The 26,568-nt window shown below is 45.2% G+C and overlaps 1 protein-coding gene across 1 annotated transcript; it reads right to left on the reverse strand.

Annotated features, from left to right (window-relative positions):
* Positions 1-9: 9 nt before the first annotated feature.
* Positions 10-26,528, reverse strand: Rpgrip1 (RPGR interacting protein 1). The gene is made up of 10 exons (XM_038310268.1): positions 26,490-26,528; positions 26,019-26,169; positions 15,760-15,941; positions 15,323-15,520; positions 14,756-14,894; positions 9,792-9,895; positions 4,023-4,215; positions 2,426-2,510; positions 628-758; positions 10-122 (listed from the first exon to the last, which is right to left on the reverse strand). Exons 1-10 carry the CDS (start codon positions 26,526-26,528, stop codon positions 10-12), a joined length of 1,335 nt encoding a protein of 444 aa, XP_038166196.1.
* Between the last annotated feature and the right edge of the window lie 40 nt (positions 26,529-26,568).

Consider the following 26,568-nt stretch of genomic DNA (forward strand, 5'->3'; position numbering starts at 1 on the left):
GTAGTTCTTTCATGAAAACAAATCTTCAGTCATTTCCTTGTAAATGTTATGGAGGGCAGCAGCTGCACGAAGGGAAACTTTCAGCCTTCCGATTTGGATGGCCTGGTCTCCAGGGCTCACAACTGTGGAGAAGGATAGAGATGTAAAGCAGTGACCATGTTCCGTTTACACACTTTTGTTTGAGACAAGGTCTCACTCTAGCCCTGGCTGACCCATAACTCACTGTATAGACCAGGCTGACCTCCTGAGTGCTGTCACACCCATATATACCTGCTGTTTGTCACATGCAGTGGTGCCTCCTTTCATAAGAAAGTGAAGCCAGAATAGAGAAGAAAGGGTTTTTAGGACCGGACATATGGCTCAGTGGGTGAAGATCCCCAGAACCTACAGAGTGGAAGGCAAGAAACCGAGCCCTACAGACTGTCCCCTGACATTCACACATGTGTACGCATGCATAATAATTTTTTTTTAAATGCCAGCTTTTTTTCTCCACTTCTGGGGATTGAGTACAAATAAGCATAGCCATAGTCCAGAATTAAATACATATAGCTGTTCAGGAAAGACTTCACAGCAGTTTATCAGAGTTACACGAGTAGGAACTAAGAAGTATAAAATTTTACTACTCACTCTCTAGTTCTTGCTCTAAGATATCACTTCCAGATTGAAGTACCTGCCACAGTTCAAGGTACGCATAGCCTACATCTTGACATTCTTTCTTTTCTTCATCCAGAGGATCACTTACCACTGTAAACTTCAAACTGAAAATAAACAAAAAGGAGTCCATTTAACTCAGCACTGTTATGAACAAGTTCAAGGGCAGCCAGGGCAACAAAGTGAAACCCCCACCCCCAAAAGTAATCATGGCGTTTGGAGAGGCGGCTTCTCTTCCCCGAGGACACAGGTTTGACTACCAGCACCCACCTGGTCTCTCACATCATTTATCACTACTGTGGCAGTCTCTGTGGGCACGCCACGTGGTACAGACATGGCAGGTAAACACCCATACAAGTAAAATAAAAATGGAAAAGTAATCACAAATAGTGTTTTCCCTGAATCTGAATCCCATCCCCTTCCTCCCTCCATTTCCTAAGGAGCCAAGAGTCAGGAATCAGTTTTAGGAAGGGTTAGGCACCTGTGGAAATCAGAACACCATGTGTATCCTGGGGATTGAACTCAAGCCATTAGATTTGGAAGCAAGCTCTTTTATCTATTAATCTGTCTCAGCCTTTTTGAGACAATCTCATGTAGCCCAGGCTGGCCTGCAACTCGCTACATAGCTGAGACTGGCCTCCTGCCTCCATTTCCCAAGTGCTGTGACTGCAGGTATGTGCCAACCCTCCAGACTCATTAACCTTTGAAAAGCAAAGGTTAGTTCTGAAAGACCACATCCCCTAGCTGGAGCAGAGCAGCACGGACCCCTACAGTGAGCCTCAGCACTGTGAAAGTCTCCGAGTCTACAGAAAGCCAGCTTACTGGCTTTGCGACTACTGTGGAAAGTCTGTCACTCGAAAGGGCATTGGAGCAACACTGCAAAGACCAGCTCTGACAAAGAGGTGCAAACACCAAAGGCAAAGTCAGCTGGAACCTCACACGGAGCAGAAGTAAAGCAATGAAGGAAGAAGTGGACATAAAGACAAAACACCCGTGCACATGAGTTTAAGTTTTATAAAATTTTGTTTTTGTGAACCATATGCATAGCGCCTGTAAGAAGCCAGAAGAGGGTTTTAGATCCCCTGAATGGGATTACAGATAGTTGTGAGCTGTCGTGTGAGTACTAGGGGTCAAACCTGGGTCCTCTGAAAGGGCAACCAGTGTTGTTGCTGAGCCATCACTCCACCTCACACATACAATTTTTATTTTTTAAAAACTTTATTTAGCTTTATTTTATGCACATTGGTATAATGATGTCAGATTCTCTGGAACTGGAGTTACAGACAGCTGCGAGCTGCCATGTGGGTGCTGGGAATTGAACCCAGGTCCTCTGGAAGAGCAGTCAGTGCTCTTAACCACTGAGCCATCTCGACAGTCCCTACATACAGTTTTTAAAGTATTATAAGTATAAACCAGGTGGTGGTGGTTGACGCTTTGAATCCCAGCACTCGAGATAGAGGCAGGTGGATCTGTGAGTTTGAGGCCAACCTGGTCTATAACTTGAGTTTCAGGACAGCTAAGCCTGTTACACAGAAAAACCACAGGAGTAATAATAATAAAGTGACCTTTAAAAATCCAAATGATCTGTCTGCCCAGTGTAGGACACTATCGAGATTCATAATGTTGCAGTTACCCACATACAAGTCCCTGCCACCAGTAAAATACGAACTGAACCTAAACTGAATGGGCAGTCAGATACATGAAGCTGACTAGAGGAGATGGGAGAGTCATCAAGCAGAAATTAAGTCTGCACTGCCGGTGTGAAGTGGCTCACCGTCCCTCTTCAGGATCTTGAGCGTGCAGCATGGCAAACAGAAACTGCCTTCTGCCCTGTTGCTCCACTGGATCCAGGTCTATCACTGTATGAAAGGTAAAAGAAAAAGAACACGGGGATGAGGCTGTAGCCAGTGGTACAGTGTTTGCCTTGTGTGCGAGAAGTCTGCTGTGGCTGTGTGCAAACAGGACACTCATCACCGACGCATCCTAGTGATACAAAGGAGGCCTACAGGTTGGCTCTGTGTCATAGATGTCATTGCAGATAGCTTACACTTGAGCTGGCTGTGTCATAGGGGTGCACTTGGGAGGCAGAGGTTGGCCAGTCTGAGTTTGAGGCCAGCCTGGTCTATAGCAAGTTCCAGGAGGGCCAGGGCTGTTACACAGAGAAATACTGACTTGAAAAACCAAAAAGAAAATAGCTAAAATTGGAGCTGAAGAGATGACTCAGGTGAAGAGTGTTAAGAGTCCAGGTTCAGGGGCTGGAGAGATGGCTCAGCGGTTAAGAGCATTGCCTGCTCTTCCAAAGGTCCTGAGTTCAATTCCCAGCAACCACGTGGTGGCTCACAACCATCTGTAATGAGGTCTGGTGCCCTCTTCTGGCCTGCAGACATACACACAGACACAGAATATTGTATACATAATAAATAAATATTTTTTTAAAAAAGAGTCCAGGTTCAATTCCCGGCGGCTAACTACTATCTGTAACTCTCCTTCCAAGGGAATCTTCTGATCTCTGCAGGCACTGCATGCATGTGATGAGCAGACATACATGTGGGAAGAACGCCCAGATGTGAAATAAAAAGTAATTAAATAACAATTAAAAAGAAAGTAGCTAAAATCATCTCTGTGTGCATACTATCTGTGGCTGCCTGCCTCCGTGTATAGATTTATATACAAATATATATATTTGATATATAGATATCAAATATATTGAGCTATTTATAAATCAAATAGGAGGGTAGGAAAATATCTCATGCCTGACTTTCCCCAAAAATATTTATTTACTTCCAGTATCCCTTCCTGTGAAAGCTACTGAGAAACTCTATTAAAATAAACCAAAATAAAATTTAAAAAAAACTAACCCAGGCATGGTAGTATGTGCCTTTAGTTCCAGCACTCTAGAGGCAGAGGCAGAAAGAAAATGTCAAAGGAAGGTTAACTGAAGCAAGTGAAGGTACTTAGCACTGCAAGAGTTAATATATATTCTAGAATAACAAATAATAATTGAAATAAAAATTATGACCCAGTTGTGTGGGAGTGAAAGACATGGATGTAGAGTTGTATAGCTTAAAATTTTTATCTGCGATAGGAATATCTACAACTAATATAGAATTTCAGTGGAAATATTTAGATATATGAATAATTCTTTAAAATATCCAAAAAATTTGAAAAGCCATTACAGAGAGTTCAGTCATGGGGTAGAGGCAGGAAGAGTGATCTGTAGAGAAACTGGATCAAATGACTGCTTGAACTAGGATGTTCCCCAGGCTTACTTAATTTTCAAGCCATGTGCATATACTACTTTGGTAAATATGTTGACTAGGGAACAAATGTCTGGTTGCCTCATGTGCCCACTCGCCTGCAGAAGAGCTCACCCTTGTTAAAGTGGAAGTGGATTTCCTCTCCTGCTCTGGGTTTCCTCAGGGACACCGGAGTCTCTGTCTCTGAGAGCGGCAGATCATAGAACTTGTACTCCACATACACCTGTTGTATGTTCTCATCAGACATGACTTCAGCCTCTGGGCAGAAGGCCAGGGAGACAATCTCAATGCACATCTTCTCTGAATCCTGAAATGGAAATATTGATTTCCTAAAGGTTAACACAAAGCTCTGGAAATTCCTCACGGCACACTACAAGAAGCCATTGACTGACAATTCACAGGCAAAATGGTTACCAGCAGACAACTAGATGAAACTGCCACCGAGTCACGGGACATTCTACCTCCTGCTGAGTCATTACTCCTGGCTACGTCCACAGACACGGAATGAAGAAGCTGGGAGTGGTCATTTACTAGGGAAGCCGAGGCAGGAAGATCCTGAGTTCAAGACCAGCTGGGGCTATGTAATAAGATCTTATCTTGAAGACACACACACTAGGCTGGACATGGTGGTGCATAGCTTTAACCCCAGCACTCAAGAGGGAAAGACGGACGGATCTCTAGATTGAGGCCAGCCTGGTCTACACAGAGAAATCCTGTCTGAAAAAATAAATAAATGAGACACACACACACCAAGGATAAAGAAAAGTGAAGATCTCTGAAAGGATGGCTTTTTCGCTTTCTCAGTGACACCCACACTAGCATTTTCCTGTGAGTTACAGCAAAGAGCCCAACTAGACAGACATGCGCCAAAGAGGAGGCCACCGGGCCCCACACAGCATCTGGTCTGCTTCAGCTCCCTTCCAAAGTCACTGCCACACCAGCCTCTTTTCACGAGAGCTGTCAGAAGATTGACGTTCGTCTAGTTTCCAAAAGTATACAAGCGAACACGAGCCCCTCGTGCAGAGTGGCAGCCAGTCAGCATCAAGCCATGGTGCCCAAGCACCAGCCTCTACCCTGCCTATCCTTTCCAGAAACTAGTGGAGCTTCTGAGTCTTGAGAGGAGTGCAGCAGGCACAACCCCCCAATGAGTCTGCGTCACAGTGGAATGGGCTGCTTCTTCAAAATGGCTTGTTTGCAGTTTTCTTCTCAGGAACCCACACAAGGAAACCACTGACTTTTCTTTCTCTATCTCTCACTACCACTCTTCAAAATGGAAGAATAAGATAAGATAGATTTGAGGGGTGGCGAGGAGGCTCTGAGGTCCAGAGGACTGTTTCTTTTTTTTTTTTTTTTTTTTTTTTTTTTTTTTTTTTTTTTTTTGGTTTTTCGAGACAGGGTTTCTCTGCAGCTTTTTTAGAGCCTGTCCTGGAACTAGCTCTTGTAGACCAGGCTGGCCTCGAACTCACAGAGATCCGCCTGCCTCTGCCTCCCGAGTGCTGGGATTAAAGGCGTGCGCCACCACCGCCCGGCCAGAGGACTGTTTCAATTCCCAGCCGCCACATGTCTCATAGCCATGTTGCTATGGGCTCTGGGCTCCAGGGGACCTGACTCCCACTTCAAGCCTCCAGTGGCACCAGACGTACATGTAGTACACAGACATACGTGCACACAAAACACCTTCACACATGAAACAAAAATAAATCTTGCATTAGAGAAGGACACACAGACTAGAACAGAGTTGTTAAGATCAGCCTGTATCCCACTCCAAGTTTCTCACTATTGTGTAAAACAGTGGCTTTTTAGGCAGGCCCCTGCCCTGAGAGACTCAATTTTTTAGGTTGAAAGACAACTGTGCACCTGCATGGACACATGACTGGCACCATCTGTCCAGTACTGACAACGCACGTGGCACACAGACTGAGTATTCCTGGGCAAACTGACCCTCTAGGAGCATATGGGCATATTAGAAGCATATCAAGAAACCAGGCCTGAGAATTTATCAGAAATGCCACCCTGAGGAAGCATAACTCTCTCATCTGAGCCCTGCCCGTCCTCTGACATCTAACAATCTGGTGTGTATGTCAGGGGACCGACAGGCAAAGAATTCCCAGCAGACTCCAGGGCTTTCACCTAGCTCAGGTCCTGCTATGTGAGGAGGCCACCAATCTACTTAAATTGCTGCCAGCCAGTCGGGGTCACCATCTCTGCCTGTCCTCTGCCTCCCTCCTGCAGCTCAGCTCAACAGAGCAGCCACAGCACTAGTGCAGAGGACCCAGCCCCCAGTTTCTCTGCTCTGAAACTTCTGGAATTTTGTTGTGGCCTCTTAACCCTTTAAAGTCTTTTTTAAGATTTATTTATTTATTTCTGCCTGTATGTCTACCTGCAAGCCAGAAAAAGGCACCAGATCTCATTATGGTTGGTTGGAAGTCACCATGTGGTTGCTGGGAATTAAACTCAGGACCTCTGGAAGAGCAGCCAGTGCTCTTAACTGCAGGGCCATCTCTCCAGCCCCACCCCTTTACAGTTTTTAAAGTAATACATAATGTATGGTTTGAGAGTTAGTATCAATAATCAACTTATTGATCAACAATAAAAGAATTTATGCTCTCCCACAGGGCTATCAAGGAAAGGTTATCTGGTAAGTTGCTTCTACTGAAACAACTTAATGAATTTGTTACTCAGTGCATTCAGAGCCCGGCGGTGGTAGCACACGCCTTTAGTCCCAGCACTTGGGAGGCAGAGGCAGGCAGATCTCAGTGAGTTCAAGGCCAGCTTGGTCTACAAAGCAAGTTCCAGGACAGCCAGGGCTACACAGAGATAGCCTGTCTTGGAAAAACAAAACAACAACAAACACCAACAAGGCCCCTGCTTGGGACTCTTCTGAGAAGCCTGCACCTCATTCTTTCCTTCAGTGCCTTTCTCTCTACTTCAGTAAACTTCATCAGCTTCATATTCTTTTCTGTGCTGAAGCCACTGGTACTGACTTTGCCTACATGAGGTCTGTGACATAGCTCCTCAGGCTGCTGCTGCAATAAGGGTTAGACATTAATTATTGAAGGCAATATTCTCCTTACTGTGCAGTCTGGCACCTCTTATATTTCATAAGCCTGTGTTCTTAACAACAACAGAAGAGGTGGGAGCAGGGGACAGGGAGATAGCTCAGCACATAAAGGAGGTACTAGCTGCCAAGCCTGGCGACCTGAGTTCAATCCCTGGGACGCACATGGTAGAGAAGGACCCCCCAACTCCTGCAGGTTGTACTCTAACTTCCACATACACATAGTGGCACACATACATGTGCACACCATGAATAAATGCAACTTAAATTTTTATTTAATATTTACAAATCTCTCCAGTCTTGTACTCAGATCACTTATTTGACCTTCTTACCAGCTCCTTCGTTAGCCCAGGCTGGATAAGTAGGAGTAGGATGACCTTGAACTTCTGATCCTTCTGCCTCCATCTTCCAAGTGCTAGGATCACAGGCATGAACCACCACCAGGACTTCCTGCATCTGGATAAGGTGCATCTCCTGTCCCTTCCTCTCTCTGCATGTCTACCGCCTGTTTTCTGTGGCTCTCCTCCTTCCCCTTTCCCATCTAGCTTAGAAAGTGGTGGACTTTTGTTTTGGTTTGGTTTGGTTTTTTTTTGGGGGGGGGGTTGTTGTTGTTGTTTGAAACAGGGTTTATCTTTAGAGCTTGTCCTGTAAGGAACTCGCTCTGCAGATCAGGCTGGTCTTGAACTCACAAAGATCTGCCTGTCTCTGCCTCCTGAGTGGCTGGAATTAAAGGTGTGCACTACCACCTCCCGACATGTCTCAGGATTTTTGAAGCTGTACTAAATGCATCTTTGCATTAGGATGTGGCTACATGCCTATGGAGGCCAGGGAGGGAGTGTGGTGGTTTGAATGAAAATGGCTCCATGAACTCATATGATTGACTGTTTGGTCCTTGGTTTGGGAAAGTTTAGGAAGTGTGGCCTTATTGGAAGAGGTGTGTCACTGGAGGTGGGTTTCGAGGTTTCAAAAATCCACAACAGAACCAGTCTTGTTCTCTCTCTCTCTCTCTGTCTCTCTGTCTCTGTCTCTGTCTCTCTCTCCCTCTCCTCCCTCCTCCCTCCTCCCTCCTCCCTCCTCCCTCTCCCTCTCCCTCTCCCTCTCCTCCCTCTGTCTCTGTCTCTGTCTGCAACTGTGGATCAGCTGTGAGCCCTCAGTTGCTTCTCCAACACTGCGTGCCAGCCTGCTGCTGGCCATTCTCCTCACCACAATGTTCATGGGCTTCTCCCACCAGTAGGACCTCTATGCCCATAGACCACAAGGCGCGTTCAAGGCTGGATCATGACATGCTTAGTAACTCAGCACTATGAACCCCCTCAGTCTCCCTGTCTTTGCTCAAACTAGCCAACCCTAAGTCAAGGAGAGAGATCAAGAAAATGGCCCACATACAGGCCACTCTGATGGAGGAAATTATTCCGTTGAGGCTCCCTTGTTGCAGGTGATTCTATTTCGTATCAAGTTGACAAAACTTAACCAGTACAGGGACCAAAGCAAGTGTGGGTAGCTCATGCCTGAAATCCCAGAACTCAGGAGGGTTAGGCCAGGCTGCTACAAAAAAGTCTGAAGCTAGCCTGGGCTTCAGCGTGAGCTCCTGTCGAATCATTCTGTGTGCCCAGAGCCCGCTGCTAAGATGAGCATCCCATAATCGCTTGTAGGAAGAATGAGCAGTTGAGGGTGACATGAGAGGATGAACGTCCAACATGTGTGTGGCACACGGCACGGAAGCTCAGTCAGCAATTCCCAGCAGAATTCTGTCTAAATTAAAGGTCATGTATCCCTCTAATCAAATACTGATTATCAGTTAAAAGGAAGGAATGAACTGGACATGGTGGTACATAACATAGTCCCAGCACTCGGGAGGCAGAGGCAGGAGGATCTCTGAGTTCCCAGGCCAGATAGATAGTGAGACCATTGTGAAGAGACACCATGTCCAAGTCAATTCATATAATATATATATATATATATATATATATATGATTTATTTGTATCTTATGTGCTTTGGTGTTTTGCCCACATGTATATCTGTGTAAGGAAGGGTGTCAAATCCCCTGGAACAGGAGTTACAGACAGTTGTGAGCTACAATGTGGGTATTGGGAATTGAACCAAGTTCCTCTGGAAGAGTGGCCAGTGCTGTTAACCACTGAGCCATCTCGCCAACCCCACCAAGACAACTCTTACAAGAAGAGGCTCGCTTACAGTTTCAAAGGCTTAGTCCATTATAATTATGGCAGAGAGCATGCAGCACATAGGTGTGGTGCTGGAGAAGCAGCTGATCCACAAGGAGGGAGGGAGGGGGAAAGGGGAGGGGGATAGGGGAGGGGGGGAGAGAGAGAGAGAGAGAGAGAGAGAGAGAGAGGCTGGGCATGTTATGCATGGGCTTTTGAAACCTCAATGGTTTCAAATGGGGGCCATTCTTATTCAGACCTCCACACATAACCTGCCTTTAAAAAGAAGAAGAAGAAGAGGAGGAGGAGGAGAGAGGGAGAGGGAGAGGGAGAGAGAGAGAGGAGAGGAAGAAGAAGAGGAGGAAGAGGAGGAGTCAAAAACTGCAGAAACTGAAACATTTTTCTGAGCCCTGCACGAAGAATCACTTCCTTTCTTACAGTCTCAGTCTCCTCCATGAAGTTTGGTCACCTGAAAAATGACCTCAGCTGAGCTGGGTGTGAACAAGTTCCAGATAGGAAATAGAAGCGTTGATCTTGGCTGTCATTTGCACCAAAATCAGAGAAGCCTGCATCGCTGCAGCAGACGTCACCACGTGCAGCCACTCAGCGCCCCGTTACTCGTTACCCTCCTCTAACAGGTAATGGTCACCCCAGGTACTTACGGCTTTGGGACACGACTGAAACTGGGGCGTCACTATGATGTCATCGCTGTCGAGAGTCTGGGCTTCACTCTCTTCAGAAGCTTCTCCAGAGGATTCTTGATCTGCTAGAGGAGAGGCTGAATTGCAGAACACATTCAAAACCCTTCTTCCACTCCACGCAAAGAATCAGTGCCCACACCAGCTCCCCTGTCTCTCAGCATCAAACTCCGCACTTCAAAGATTCAGAAGTCTGTTGACATAGGGTGCATTACAGGGGGGGAGGAGGGAGAAAAGGATAAACAGAGAAAAGGAGAGAAGAGGAGAATGGGAGAGGGAGGAGGGAAGAAAAGGGAAAGGATGGGGTGGAGAGGAAACCAGGTTCCAGCACCAGCAAGCAGAAGAATTTAGCAGATTAGACGGCATGGTTCTGGTTTTAGACTCAGAATAGAAGGAATCTTCTATATGGAATCTCCCTCTGTGACTAAGGAAAGCCACCGAGGCCAGGGGTTTGGCAGGGGTTTCCTGGCATTGAGGCTCAGAGGGGCTATTGTGTGAAGTTGTGAAGCTGAAGCCTGCACTGTCTTTGAGACCCCGTGATGTTGGAGGTGCCAGAGCAATGGGATGCCTGCTGAGGGGAGCTGCTAACAGGGAGTGCAAACAGCCCAAGAGAGAGAAGTGTGTTTCAGTCAGCAAAGTTGAAAGGATTTGGAGATCTGAAGATCGCTTCGATATCAGACATAGATGGAGATGCAGAGATGGGAGTTTGCACAGCTGGTTTTTGGTCTTGATTTGGTCCAGTATTTCCTCACTATGCTCCCTCTCCTGCGTTTTGAAATGGTGATGTATGTCCTGTGCCATATTCGTTGGAAGTATGTGATCTGCCTTTTGATTTGATTTTACAGGTGACTGCAGTTAAGAGATTGCATGATTCTCAGAAGAGACTTTGAACTTTAGACTTTTAAATAAGTTTGAGACTGTGATAAACTATGGGAACTTTTGAAATTGGATTGAATGCATTTTTGCATTATGATATGGCTATAAACTTTTTGGGGGGAGCCAGAGAGTGATTGTGGCACTATTAGGAAGTGTAGCTCTGTTGGAGTAGATGTAGTCTTCTTTGTTGGAGGAAGTGTGTCACTGTGGGGGTGGGCTTTGAGGTCTCTTTGCTCAAGCCACACTCACTTCCTGTTGCCTTAGCTCAAGATGTAGAAGTCTCAGTTCCTTTTACAGCACCATGTCTGCCTGCGTGCCACCCACCATGATGATACTAAATGAGCTAAGCCTCTGAAACTGTAAGCCAGCCCCCCAATTAAATGTTTTTCCTTATAAGAAAAAAAAAGTATGGGGTGGAGAGATGGTTTAGTTACAGGCACTGGCTCCTCTTCCAGAAGACCTGAGTTCAATTCCCAGCACTGGCAGGGCAGCTGACAATCATCTGTAACTCCAACTCTAGGAGAATATAACACCCTCTTCTGATTATTGTGGGTACCATGTATCATGTGGTACATAGACAAACATACAAACAAAACATGCATCCACATAAAATAAAATTTTAAAAATTAAAAATTTATAGAAAAATGAAAGAAAGTAGGCAGGCATGCTAGTAGTCTCTCTAGAGATTTGAAGAAAATGACCACACTAAGGAAAAGCAAGCAGTGTGATGTGTGTGTGTGTCCGTGTGGGGTGCGGCACATCCCAGGGACATCTCTGCATCTCCCACATGTGACTGCCACACTGGAGTGTAGGTGCCCTTCTGCTGAGGTAGATAGACCTTTGTGACAGAAACATACACACAGTGGCTTATAACTCTAATCCCAGACCCTGGGATGGGAAAGCAGGAAAATCAGGAGTTTGGGGTTATCCTCAGCTACATAGTAAGTTCAAGGCCAGTGTGGGCTACATGGAGCTTGTTCTTTTAAAAAAATTACACATGATGTTTAATGTTAAATGTCAACAGACAGGGCCTTGAATCACCTGAGAGATGAACATGTGGTCTTGTCTATGGGGATTATCCTGACTGACATAACTCCCCTAGTGTTTTTATTTGGGTTTTTTTGAGCAAGGGTCTTTCCCTCTGTAACCTTGGCTGACCTGAAACTCATCATGTAGACCAAGATGAACTAGAACTTACAGAAAGCCATTGGTCTTTGCCTCTTAGTGTGGCTATTAACGGTATGCACCATTATGCCCAGACTAGGGGAAATCTTATGTTAAGTGTGAATGGTACCATTCCCACAACTGGAAATCCCCCTTTAATTACCCCAATTACTTTTTAGAAAAGATTTATTTATTTATTGGGAGTGGGTTCTCTACTTCCATCTTGTTTTTGAGGCAGGGTCTCACACAAGAGACTCCAAGTAATTCTGTCTTTGTCTCCCATCTTGCTGTTTAGTAGTGCTAGAATTACAGAGATGAAGCACTGGCCTTTATCTGGATTCTTAGGGCCAAACTAAGGGCCTCAGGTTAATGAGTTTACCTAAGTCATCCCGATTGCCTTCCTGAGAATCTGTAGTTTTCGCTGCACAGGTCTTAGATTTCTTTTGTCAAGTCTATCACCAAATATTTAATTCTTTCTTATGATAGTGTAAAAAAAACTGTCTCCTGGATTTCCTCTTTGGATAGTTCATTGTTAATGTGTGAAAATATGGTTGATTTTGGTCAATCAGTCGTTTGCTGAACTAGGCTATCTCTCCAGCTACCCCTTTTGTAGATTTTTTTTAATGATTTCTTAAAAACATGATTTTTCAACTGCAAATAAAGATAAGCCTATTTGCTTTCCAGGCTGCGTGATTTTTACTGTTTTTCCTCCCCTTGTTTCACTGGTTAGAATCTGCATTCTGCCAGGCATGGTTGTGTGTGTGTTTAATATCCATATATGGGGGCAGAGACAAACAGATCTCTTAGTTGAACACCAGCCTTGTCTGTAGATGTATGTAATATATTCCAGGACAGCCAGAACAGACAGAGAAACCCTGTCTCCAAAATAATAATAATAATAATAATAATAATAATAATAATAATAATAATAATAATCTCTACTATAATGTTCAATAGGAGCAATAGAAATGGACACCCTGTTTTCAGTCTTCAGGGTTACCTAAGAGTAGGGTGCTTGCTATGGGTTTTATTTACTATACTTTAGTCATTCAAAGCAATTTCCTTCTATTCCTAGGTTTCTGAGAATTCTATCAAGAACGGAAGGTGTATTTTGTAAAATTGCTTTTCCTCAAAATAATGAAATGATCTCAAAGCTCAAATTAGACTTTAATGCTATGGCATATTAAGTTAATTGCCTATGTTGAATTTTTCTGAGACAGGGTCTCGCTGTGTATCCTTGGCTGGCCTGGTATACTCTATGTAGCTCGTTAGTTTCGTACTCATAATGGTACACCAACCTCTCTGCCTCTGGAGTGCTGGGATTAAAAGTTTAGGCCACCAAACCTGGATAATTTTCTATTTTGAAACTAATCTGGTGCTTATGGAACTATTCTTACTTGGTCATGGTGTATAATCTGTTTTTAAAAACATTAAGCGGCCAGACCATATGTTGCTCTTGCAGAGGACCCAGGTTTAATTCCCAAACCCTATCTATATGTCCACATACCATGTGAATGCCTGGTGTGCACAGAGGCCAGAAAACAGTGTTCAAGTCTCTGGAACTGAGATTCCAGATGATTCTGAGTGGTGAGAATCAAACCAAGGTCCTCTGGAGGAGCAGCCAGGGTTCTCAACCATGAGACGTCTCTCCAGCCCAGCTGCACTCTATGTTAGAAGAATCTCATGCCCACAGATGAACCTCTAAACCCCTCTTATTTCTTTGTAGACATTAGTTCCCAAGCTCTAGGGAAACTTAACATATTACAAACACTAGGAAACTACGCTAGCTTGCTTGCTAGCTATACGCATATAGAAAGGTAACTTCCTTTGAGAATTCAAGCCTCTGTTGGATTATTTCTCACACTTTTAATATAAGAAAGACTTAGGAACTTAAACAATTTTCCATTAACTGTTTATCACTGTGTGGTGGTTTGAATAAGAATGGTCCCTAAAGGCTCATAAGTTTGAATGCTTGGTCCCCAGTTACCGGTGATGCTGTTTGGGAAAGATTAGGAGGTGTGTGTTGGGAGCTACAGTCCCTCAGACCCTGAATTTTCTATGACCTTTTGCCAGCTGGAGGTAAATAACTTGTTTTTCTATGCTTGTAGCTGCTCTGAGCATGAAACCCTCATGAGTTCCTGATAACAAGGAAGTGGTTTCTGGTGGGCTTGCAGTGGAAAATCCTGAGGGCATGGCCACTAGTCAAGGAGAGCCCTGCATAAGCTGCCCTGGAACACAATAAGATTGGCATTCTTGCTTAAACAGTGACTGTGTCTCTGTGTGTTCTTTACTCCCCAGACCTTGGTGCGGGTGACACAGGTGTGGACTTGTTGGAGGAGGTGTGTCACTGGGGACAACTTTGAAGTTTCAAAAAACTCAGGCCATTCCCAGTGTTTCTCTCTGCCTCATGATTGTATCTCAAGACATGAGCTCTCAGCTACTTCTCCGTTCCATGCCTGCCTGCCTGATGAGATGCTCATGGACTTACCCACTGAAACTGTAAGCCCCAAAGAAACTGTTTTATAAAGTTGCCTAGGTCAGTCAGGCATGGAGCCTCCCTGTACTCCAGAGGCAGAGTCAGGAAGAGTTCTTTGAGTTCAAGGCCAGCCTGGTCTACAAAGTGAGTTCCAGGACAGCCAGGGCTACACAGAGAAACCCTGACTCAAACAAACAAACAAATTTAAAAGTTGCCCAGGTCATGGTGTCCTATCACAACAACAGGAAAGTAACTAAGATAATTGTTGGCCCTGTGGTTAAGAACACTCAGTCTTCTGGAGGACCTGAGCTCGGGTCCCAGCACCCAGACTCCCTCCACAGGCACCTGTACTCAGTCGCCACCAGCAGGCACATATGACACATAATAGAAAATCATCTTAGAAAGACAATACCATTTACAGGAGGTGAGGGGGGCTCCTGTCTTGAAGCGGAATGAGACGGCGGCATTTTCTCTTCCTTGTCCTGAATTTTAAAGCCATCATCCTCAGACATCTTGAGCCCGGAGAACTTCTGTTCAGTGTAGCGCATCTGCTTGAGAGCAAAAACAGCAACACTACATGAGTGGCAGAAGACTTCACATTTCTTTTGTCTTTGTTGTTTTTGTTGCTGTCGTTTTGGTTTGGTTTGGTGTTTGGTTTTTTGAGACAGGGTTTTTCTGTGTAACACACCTGGCTGTCCTGGAACGTTGTAGACCATGAAGGTCTGCCTGCCTCTGCCTCCCAAGTGCTGGGATTAAAGGCGTCTATCACCACCACCCAGATTACACGTCTTTCTTAATACTAGTCTTTTTTGACTTTAAAAATCCCGTCTGTTTTAAAGAAATGCCTCACATACATTGGATTAGTATTCTAAGCCTCGGTTACAGTGTGCATGGCATTATTGTGCTGGGTTAAATCGCGATCCCCTCCTCCCTCTGATGGCCGCACAGGTTCTGCTCTCTGGTGTCTCTGAGGTCTTACCTGCAGTATATTCCCATCCAAGATGTTATGGCTCAGATATTCCATTCGGTTCTTGCCTTGGACACCTGTTCTTTTGCTGTGCTTTCTTCTTGAGTAGCATGCAATCTGGTGTTCTTTAGCCTTCCTTTCTGCTGTGGGAGGAGATTTTCTCTTCGCTTGATATTGGCTAGCCTCGATAGGAGTCTCCATAGATGCCATCTTGTTCTGCAGACAAATCAGAGACAGACCACCTTAAACGATGGCAGCCACATGTCTGTCTGTCTCTCCTGCTCTTGCTCCTCAGGTCCTGTCCATCAGGAGCTTCTAGATTACATCCGATGATACACAGAGCTCGTGAAAGGAATTTCCTTTACTCCAGCCCTAAGACTCTTCTCTCCGATTGGCTATATCGTGTGTAGAGAGATTCACTGTCCAGGGAGTTCTAGAGAGTGAGTTACCTGGGGAAGAGAAGGAGCCGGGTCTTCTGTGATGGAGGCCTCCAAGCTATCTTTGTTGCCCTTGTCCTCCATCCCAGCTTCTGGTTTCAGGACCTCTGGGGGCAGGTACTCAGACATCCAGTCTAGTTGCACTTGGATGGATCCGCTGGACTTCTCTGAAGAATCCGTGAGATTGAACTCACCTTAGAGACACAGAGAAACTGGTCACACCTGGTCTTATGAGAAAGGCTAGTATTTATGAGCATCATATCTATTTCTTCCCATTTAAAAATTCATTGCGATTGTTAGTAATTTATGAACATTCATTCAAATTTGTAACACAATACATCAGTGTAGTGAGAGTATCATAGGGGAAGACAGGCATTTCCCAGTTTCAGAAAGAAATGATCAAAAGGTGCTTGGGCAGGAATGCAGCTTGCCTGTCACCTGTTCAGCTGGTGACCGTGACAGAATCACCCTCACTGTCATTAGTACGTACTATGCTGTGGCCACCCCCAGAAAACTACCACCTATGTAAGTGGTACCAAGAATACAAGCAAAGTGGCTTTTTCCTCAGTGGCAGGTTTCTGCCTGTTCTGAAGCCCTGCTTAGCAGGTGGCTTGCCTCTCTTCTAGGCAGAAGTGTACTTTTAAAGAAGTATGATGCCGGCCAGAGAGAGGCCTCGCGTACTCCCAAGGGCACTCAGAGTCTTGTAAATATGGTTGACACGACCTATCCCGGCTATAATGGACTAGTTAGTGAAAATCTGGAAATCACTGCTTCAACCCTCTCCAGACAGAAATTAGACCCACAACCCCAAGTAAGCAAGGAAGGAAGGCAGGAGAGCACTCAGTTCCAGACCTCTGAAGCTGCCTGTTGTCGTCTGCCACGGTCATCTCTGATGCTCTGAAAGTGGCGCAATTGTGAGGGCGGGTTAAGTGTTGCTCAGCTCTCCAGTCGCGAACTAAGAAACAAGTCTTTAAACAAAGGCGAGCACTGGGCAGCATGGGAGAGTTTGCTGTTGTTTGGTTTGGTTTTTGTGAGACAAGGTCTTGCTATATTGTTGGGCACCAAAGACACTCCACTTGGAGCTTGTTTTCTTCTTGGCAAAACTGGTCTTTGGGCAAAGAACTGCCTAGCCTTTCTGGGACATGAATTCATATAAGACCTTTAAAGAAAGCTTAAGAAAAGAAAAAAAAGAGGGCTTCTAGACCAACAAAAATGGGAGCCAAGCACACCTTCTTGGTAGCTGCATTTTTTTTCCAGATAGGCTCTGTTTGCTGGCAGTGAGCAGAGGCACAGCTCCTTTAAGAGAAGACTTCCTGACTCAGCATTAGCAGCAAAAAGTGTGTGGCTTCTTTGAGAGACGGCTTCCTGGTTTATGGTGGCAGCACTAACAGCTTTGGCTCTTTCCAGAGGTTGAACATTTTAATGGGCAGCGTGCTGCAAGTTACTTGGTGGCTTCCGAGAGTTGGGGTGGTAAACATGGCTTCCAGAGCTGGCAGGAAATGGACCTCTGCCATGTTGGAAAGCCAAGCAGGGTGGAACCAATAGGCAAAGCAGCGGCTCTGCTCACAACAGTTTACAAAGGTGACTGAAAAAGGATTGCAGATGTGCAAGAAAGACAGATTCAGACAGAAATACACCTCTGAAGGGTCACAGTGTGTCCAAAAAATGTACTTGGCTTAAGGAAAAAGAAAATTGGTAAAAGCAGTTATAGTAAGAAATAGTTTTAAAATATAAAAAGACAGTAGCCTGGCGGTGGTGGCACATGCCTTTAATCCCAGCACTCGGGGAGACAGAGGCAGGCGGATCTCTGTGAGTTCAAGGCCAGCCTTGTCTACAAGAGCCTGTTCTAGGACAGGCTCCAAAGCTACAGAGAAATCCTGTCTCAAAAAAACAAAAACCAAACAAACAAAAGAGAAGGAATACACACAGAGTCTGGATGATGTATATTATTGTGTTTTCTTTGAATTTTTTGACTGCAGAGAGACATTTGATTCTGGGGACTGCTAAGTTAAACCAACATAATTTTAACTTCAAAATCTGAGTCTAAGAATAAGTTGCTTTGGAAAAGAGGTTCTGCTTTTGTTTCCACAGAAGATAAAAACCTATGGATTTCTTCCAGGCTAATGTGGTTTGATGGAACAAGACCCTCCCCCCAAAAAAGGTTTCCATGAACCCTAAAAGCAACTTCACTCAACAAACACCAGGAAACAGTTTGGAGAAAACTACACCCAAATTCCCAAAATGATTGTTTATAAATGTTTGTTTTCATTTAAAGGGGGATATGATATAGAAATGAATATTTTGCATTGTATGGATTTTGGTTTATTGATACAAGTTTAAGGTCAATTTGTCATATATATATATATATATATTTCTACTCTTGTTTAAAGTATTATGTTTATACAGCTCATTTTAAAATAAAATGTATAATTAAAAATTGTAGATTAATAGGTAGTCATTTATAATAGTCAAACTTGTAGTCATGTTAGTTAGGTTTTCTAGATATACAGAGATATATTTCAGATAGATAATCTTCAGCACTTCAAAAAATATGGCATTTAAAATGTTTTAAGGACTTAGACATTTCTTGATAATGAGCTATATCTGCTCCTGGCAGCACCAATTTACTTTTGAGATGATGGGCATTGAAGAAACTCCTTATGGAGTTTATTGTTATTGTGATAAGGTTAGTCATTTGGTCAAGAAACTGCTCTTGCCTGGACTGTTTGATGGTATGCTGTATGAACTGTATGCAGTACCTACAGAAATGACTGCTGAACTGGCCTAAAGGTGAAACAACCTTCAAATGTTCTGCTTCATGGAAAAGTCCGCCAGATACTACAGGCCTGTTGGCTGAAGATGGATGCCCCAACGTTACAGAAGGCAGCGAGATGTCTCTGTCTATTCTAGAATTTTGGAAGTTGCTTACAATGCATTTCCTGTTTACTTAGGTAATATTATATCTTTCTGAGGTCTTTGAAGAATTAAAGGCAGTTATAATTTTCCTTAGTTATGATAAAAGATAAATTAGATATAAAACTTTAGACTCACAAAGAAATACTATAACTGTAATTCTTGATAACTGTTTTGTTATATGCAATTTTACATATTAAAGCTAAAACCTTCCTTTTTATTTAGACAGAAAAGGGGAGATGATGTAGGATTTCCTTCCTTCTGTATGCTGTGAATATGTTTTACTACCATTGATTAATAAAGAAGCTGCTTTGGCCTATGGCAGGGCAGAATAAAGTCAGGCGGGAAATTTGAACAGAGATACAGAGAGAAAGTAGGCGGAGTCAGGGAGATGCCATGTAGCTGCCGAAGGAGACAGACACCAGAATCTTCCCGGTAGGCCACAGCCTCATGGTGATACAGAGATTAATAGAAGTGGGTTAATTTAAAATGTGAGAGTTAGTTAAAAAGAAGCCTGCGCTAATAGGCCAAGCAGTGTTGTAATATAGTTTCTGTGTGGTTATTTGGGTCTGGGCAGCAGGGAACTAATGAGCAGTCTCTGTCTACACTAGAGAACCCCGGATAGCCTGGAGCACACTAGGTATTCCCAGCCTCCCAAGTGCTGGGGTTAAGGGCCCGAGACACTTTAAGTAAGGTTGCCAGAGGCTGTGGGATGACTGAGCAGCTGGAAGGCGCTAAAAAGCAAGGCAGTTGTAAATCTTTTTTTTCTTTTTTCTTTTTTTGATTTTTTTTCGAGACAGGGTTTCTCTGCAGATTTTTTAGAGCCTGTCCTAGAATTAGCTCTTGTAGACCAGGCTGGCCTCGAACTCACAGAGATCCGCCTGCCTCTGCCTCCCGAGTGCTGGGATTAAAGGCGATCGCCACCACCACCCGGCTAAATTGTAAATCTTTTGTTCTGTTGTTCTTGATAATGTCCCAGAATCCTTTCAGATCTTAAGAGAGACTGTTCTGGGCCAACACATCTCGGCAGGAAATGGTGCTTGCCACACAAGTCTAAGAACCTGAATTCAGTCTCCAGAACTCATGTAAGGATGGAAGGAAGGAAAAAAAGAACTGACCCTGCAAAGTTGTTCCCTGTACAAGTACAAATGGTGGCATGCTCACTCATAGACTTACATCATACACACACACACACACACATAATCAAGATAATTATTTTTTAAATGGAAGAGCGACTATTCTAAGCATGCAAAGAAAGTTGAGTGAGGATGGGGGGGACATGGGAGAGAGTCTGAGAGGGGCGACGCCCACCTCTGATGGGTTTGTTTTGTGCAAGAGGCAGCAAGGGCACATGAGCCCTGCCAAGATAGGAGCCGGGCTCTGAGTCTTCGTCATCAAAAACGTAAATAGACAGGGCCTCCTGCCTCAGATATTGGTCCAGGTCAGAGGTCACACGCACTGGGAACAGAGCCCGGTCTTTAAAGTGTGGACTGTCGCTGGCTGGGATGGCGGCGGTGTCATGGTCAGGAAAGGTGAAGAAGCGATACATGACATACGGGCTGGGCTGAGTTCCCAGCCATCGGCTCCGGAGACCACAGCACCTGGTGATTTCAATCCGCAGTTCGTTCCGAAGTGTCCAAGTCTCAGATCTGGACTGGAAAGATGTTGATCTTGGACTCAGGGCAGCCTGAGCCACTGCCATAGGCGAGAACCTATTCTGCCAGGTGGTGAGGAAGCCTGATGACCATGGTCTGCCTGGCCCTGGCTGGCTCTGGTAGCTGCAGGGGTAGCTCATCCTAATGGTAACCCTACTGCACGATAGAGAGATTAGAGGAAGCTTTGATCCCAGTTCCCACACAGTAGGAGAAGAGAAACGACTACATGCACACCATGGCATGTACAAACACAATAAATAATTTATGTTGTTCATTCATTTGAACTGAATAGTAGATTTTATTCCATAGAAAATTAGTGAAGCTATAGCAGCGGGAAATAGAACTAAAGCTTAGAGAGGACAAAAATAATGACCAACATGAGAGGAACTCAACACGAATTCCCTGTGGAACGGTGGTGCTGCAAGCTACAGTAACGCAACACTAGGGTGAGGCTATGGGTAGAGTGAAAAGAATATTTGAAAGTTAATGGTCCCCAAATTCCCACCTCTAGTGAAGACTGATATACAGGACAGGAAGGTCACCAACTCGCTAAAATGAAGGAGGAGGGAGGTGCCAGGCCAGACACTTAGAAACAGGCCGACAAGTGAGACTGACCTTGAAGTCAGTATGGAGTAGGAGCCCTGGGTGTTAAAACTGAATCTGAGTTTTGCTACTGGGGAACTGTGAAAACTGCCCAGCTCCAGTATCTGAAGGCATAGCCCTCCAAGGTCGCCTTCATTTCAGTGCCAATCACCGAATGTAATAAAAATTACAGCTCCATAAAGAGAATGATAGGGAAAAGCTGATTTGTTCACAACAAAGAAAAGTGTCTAACCATGGGCAGGAATTCACGATGGGAAGACCAACTTTGATATAACAGCTTCCACATTCACAAGCACTCACAGGGAACAGGAAAGCAAGGCCTCTCAAGGGCTGCCTGGCTGATGACCTGAGATGCATAAGTACATCTTTTTTCTCACCTCATCCTTCCGGGCCTTCCAAGCTCCAAGCGCATCATCAACTGACAGGTAGGCCTGGGCTTTCTTTCGCTTATTGCAGGCCTGGAGGCTGGATTTTAGCGGCAAGCGCAGCCTTATCCAGTACTCTAACACCCCCAAGTCTTCTCCGCCAGCTCCTGAATGGCAAAAGCGTGAAAGGCATGGAAAACAGAGTGTAGTAAAAGTCAAGGGTAGAGCAGAAGCCAGGCTGGTGCAGTGCGTGACATCACAGCACTTGAGAGGCTGAAGCAGGAGGATTGTCATGAGTCCAGGGCCAGCCTGGGGGCAAAGGATGGGAAAGGGAAAATACCAGAAAGTAGCTCCAGGCTTTGGCAATTTCTTTGCTCTCCTAAAGCCTCTAGTCCTAAGAACTACAAGAAGCCAAAAGCACTTACCAGTAAGTGTGGCCAAGCCATGGACCTTCTCCATAGTCTCTAGCACCTTGTCAAATGAAATCCATCCAGTTGCAAGGATATGATGCTCACTAGCCACGGCCTGATGGAGATCAAGCCGGACTGAAGTTTCTTGAAGGTAGTGCAAGAAAAGGGAATCTGTCTGCACTACAAACTGGGAGGTAAAATCATAGAGGGGCTGTGGCCCAACAGAGAATGGGGTACAATGGGTTTCAAAATCGTAGAAGGAATAAGTGCAGAACGTGGTAGGCTGGGTATCTGCAGCCTGCATGAGGGTGCCAGGTGTCAGGAAGGCCTGGTGGATGTGAAGTTCCAAAAGGTTCTCATTTCGATGCAGCAGAGCAATGTCCACTTCATCCTCATCTCTGTGGGCTGGCATTGACTCCGGACACAATGACGGTTGCCGAGTACCATAAACAATGTCTCTGAGCTGTTCTACAGGGGAAGAACACTGCCTATGCATTAAGAGGTAGAGAGCTCATCCTTGGGGTATGGAGGATAAGTGGAAGGAAAATAAACCGTGGAAGGCAAAGCTGAGATTATTTCAAGAAAACACATGATTCAAAAAGAAAAGCAACATGATACAACCAGAAGCTCTGAATTCTCAAGGCCAAAGGACCACTGCCTGCCTCATGAGAAAGTCCAAGTGAGGGCAGGGAAGGGAGCACTCCAATCAGGAGATACAAGGCAACACGCTAATGACATTAACTCCCATTAAGGGCCTGTGGATTCATAGGTTGCTCTGGAAACAGACTGTGTTTCCAAAGGATTGTGCTGCTAGCCTTGGAAAGGATAAGACGTGGCAGTGTTCATCACTTCATCCCTGGCCACCTGGAAAGGCTGCCTAGAGCCAGCTCAGTTATGAGCCTGTTCTCTCTCCAGACATTGATTTCATTACAAGAGATCAAGAAATCCACCTTGAAACGAAGGGTAATGAGTTAAAATGTAAGAAAGGAAACGTACAGGAAAGAGGCTGAAAATACTGCCAATGGGATGTGAGACCTGGAGACCGGCGGGATCTGCACATTGTTCTCAAGACCAATAGTGCCGGGCGGTGGTGGCGCACGCCTTTAATCCCAGCACTCGGGAGGCAGAGGCAGGTGGATCTCTGTGAGTTCGAGGCCAGCCTGGTCTACAAGAGCTAGTTCCAGGACAGGCTCCAAAGCCACAGAGAAACCCTGTCTCGAAAAATCAAAAAAAAAAAAAAAAAAAAAAAAAAAAAGACCAATAGTGAGAACATCTGAATTCTTATAGTGTGTTGATGGTGAAGACCTTACTTTAAAAATTAAATCTAGCCAGATGATGTAGACACACGCCTTTGATCCCAGCACTTTAGAGGCAGAGGTAGGCAGATCTCTGAGTTCAAGGTCAGCCTGATCTATAGAGTGAGTTCCAGGACAGCCAGGGCTATACAGAGAAACCCTGTCTTGGGGTTGGGGGAGAAGACAAAGAAGAAAAAGTTAAATCAGAAGAATAAAAATTTCTGAGTATATCAGAATGTTTATCTATTATTCATTTGTTTATTCATTTACTTGTTTGTTTGTTTATTGGCCTGGAGAGATGGCTCCATGGCTAAGAGCATGCATTGCTCTTCCAGAGCACCTGAGTTTCATTCCCAGCACCCACATAAGACGGCTCCCAGCTGCCTGGAACTCCAGCTCCAGGGCCTCCAGCATTCTTTTCTGGCCTCTGTGGGCAGCTGCACACATATGCATATATTTCCACACAGACATAAATGCATGCATGTAAGTGGAACTAAACCTAAATCGTTTGTTAAAGAATGGGATGTGCTGGTAGCTGAGAGATGGGCCCCAGTTGGTAAGAACACAGGCTGCCCTCCCGAAGGATCTGAGTTTAATTCCCATACCTACGAGGCAGCTAGCTCATTACTGTCTGAAACACCAGTTCTGTTGGATTGACACCCTCTTCTCATCTTTGCAGGCACAAACATGGTGCGCAGACATACATGGCAGCATGTATGTATGTATACCCCATGTTTCCACAAGGACAGAGGAGACTGGTGGGTCCCCTGGGACTGGAGTTACGGATAGTTGTTGGCCTCCCTGTGAGTTCTGGGAACTGAAACCAGGTCCTCTGCAAAAACAACAGGTGTTCTTAACCACTGAGCCATCCCTGCAGCACCCCCGTGTCTTCATGTGTGAAGGTGGGCAGGAGAGAGGCTGCCAAGATGGAAGGAGAGAGCCAGTTTTCTGCAGGCTTTCCTCTGACCCCATAAGTGTGTCATGTTACACATACTCACACGCGTGCGCACGCGCACGCACGCAGTATATAAATGCTTTTTTTAAAAAAAAATATTTATTTATTTATTTATTTATTTATTATGTATACAATATTCTGTCTGTGTGTATGCCTGCTGGCCAGAAGAGGGTACCAGACCTCATTACAGATGGTTGTGAGCCACCATGTGGTTGCTGGGAATTGAACTCAGGACCTTTGGAAGAGCAGGCAATGCTCTTAACCTCTGAGCCATCTCTCCAGCCCTATATAAATGCTTTTAAGAAAGAAAAGGAAATGTGGTCCTGAACGCCCATTCTCTCAGGACGAGGAAACAGAAAGGAGGACTGCACGTTTGACACCAGCCTAGATTACACAGCAAAAGTCTCAGGCTCAGTGGCGCAGGCCTTTAATCCAAGAATTTGGCAGGCAGAGGCAGGTGGATCTAGGAGTTGGAGGCCATTCTGGTCTACAGAGTGAGTTCCAGGACAGTCAGAAAACCCTGTCTTGTAAAACCAAAAGAAAAAAGAAATAATACAACTAAGTGGTATACCAGGAAAAACTATTCTGCCTCGGCAGAGTTCAAAGCACAGCAAATGAAAGCAGATGACCTTCAGACATAGGTAAGGGTGTTTGCCCAGGAGGACTCAATTCAAGGGAGGATTGCCTTTTTTTTTCTCTATGTAGCCCTGGCTGTCCTGGAACTCACTCTGTAGACCAGGCTGGCCTCAAAATCACAGAGATCCACCTGCCTCTGGCTCCCAAGTGCTGGGATTAAAGGTGTGCGCCACCACCCAGCAGAGGACTGCCTTTTTATTTGGCAACAGCCTTACCAAACTCACCTCTAGTGTTGTGCTCACGAGAAACTGGTTATGACGGAAAAGAAAATCCACTCCACAGTGGGTCCTCCTATGTTGAGGATAGTGACTTGTGTTCTGCTTTAAATGTCAGACTGTGGTGAGTTTGGTGAGGGTTAAGTCATCTCTCCCGATATTGAGCATAGTAACTAAGCCTGCTTCTGGACACTCAAGGTAGAAACCAGACCCTGTTCCCGAACTGACATAAGAAGACAGCTCCCCTACCTCTGCCAACATCCTTATATTAAATCACAGGAAAGAGTGATAGAAAATGAATGACAAAGATCTATTACCTGACAATAATTACCTTTGAGGCTGACAGGCTTGTGTTGGAGAAATGACTGACAGGAAAGGAGACCATCACCAGAGAGTCACTTAGGGTGACCTGGAAGCACCACTGGTTCTGTTGAAATTCTTCAGAAAAATCAGATACTCGGGACTGGAGAGATGGCTCAGAGGTTAAGAGCACTGGCTGCTCTTCCAGAGGTCCCGAGTTCAATTCCCAGCACCCACAGGGTGGCTCACAACCATCTGTAATGTGATCTGGTGCCCTCTTCTGATGCACAGACACGAATGCAGACAGAACACTGCATATAATAAATATTTAAATCTTAAAAAAATAAAATAAAAAATCAGAGAAAGGAAATTACAAGCCGTGCACCAAAAGCACAGAGATGAGCTGTGCAGTGGTGGTGCATGCCTTTAATCCTGAGCTGTGCAGTGGTGGTGCATGCCTTTAATCCTGAGCTGTGCAGTGGTGGTGCGTGCCTTTAATCCTGAGCTGTGCAGTGGTGGTGCGTGCCTTTAATCCTGAGCTGTGCAGTGGTGGTGCGTGCCTTTAATCCTGAGCTGTGCAGTGGTGGTGTGTGCCTTTAATCCTGAGCTGTGCAGGGGTGGTGTGCGCCTTTAATCCTGAACTGTGCAGTGGTGGTGCATGCCTTTAATCCTGAGCTGTGCAGTGGTGGTGCGTGCCTTTAATCCTGAGCTGTGCAGTGGTGGTACCTTTAATCCCAGCACTTGAGAGACAAGGCAGGCAGGGGATCTATGTGAGTTCCAGGACAGCCAAGGTTAAACACAGAGAAATCCAGTCTCGAAAAATAAAACAAACAAACCCCACAGAGAAGACAGGAAGAGAGCAGGAGAGAATCACTGTCAGTCATGTGACATTACCCAAGACGAAAACAAAGAACTAAGACTTGCCAGATGCTGGAAGGCCGTGGCTTCTTAAAATACCTTCCAGCTGCTTTATCCGGCAGTTCTTGAGGTCTAGGAGGTGGTTCAGCCTCTCCAGCTTCTCCTTGTGGTCCCGATTCTCATTATCAGCCTTTGTCATCATTTGCTCTAGCTCCTCCTGGAAGAAAAGGGAAGGTGAGCTCTCCCCTCAGTGGCACAGACTTTAAAACTGGGCCTCCTCAGCAGGAGGGTATCCCCAGGAACCTCCATGCCCAGCTGCACTGGCAGCTCCCTAAGGTCTTTGGGGAGAGATGAGCCTAGAAGTCCAGCACTTGCCTTTCATGAGCTGCCCCTTAGCTGACTTCTGGGCCAGGGTGCATGGGCATATGGGTCCCCAAGTTCTTCCATGGGCAGGGCACCGCTAACCACCAGCCCTAGAAACCTGGGCCTTCCATATGCCAGCTCCCTGTCCCTTTCCTGGGCTGTCTTTCCTCGCACCTGATAACACACGTTGATTTTGCACTGCAGGAAGAGCATGTCCCTGGTCTTTTCTAGTTCCAGTGTGGTCTCTGCATGC

Source organism: Arvicola amphibius, chromosome 13 (assembly GCF_903992535.2).
Source record: "Arvicola amphibius chromosome 13, mArvAmp1.2, whole genome shotgun sequence".
Classification (NCBI taxonomy): Eukaryota; Metazoa; Chordata; class Mammalia; order Rodentia; family Cricetidae; genus Arvicola; species Arvicola amphibius.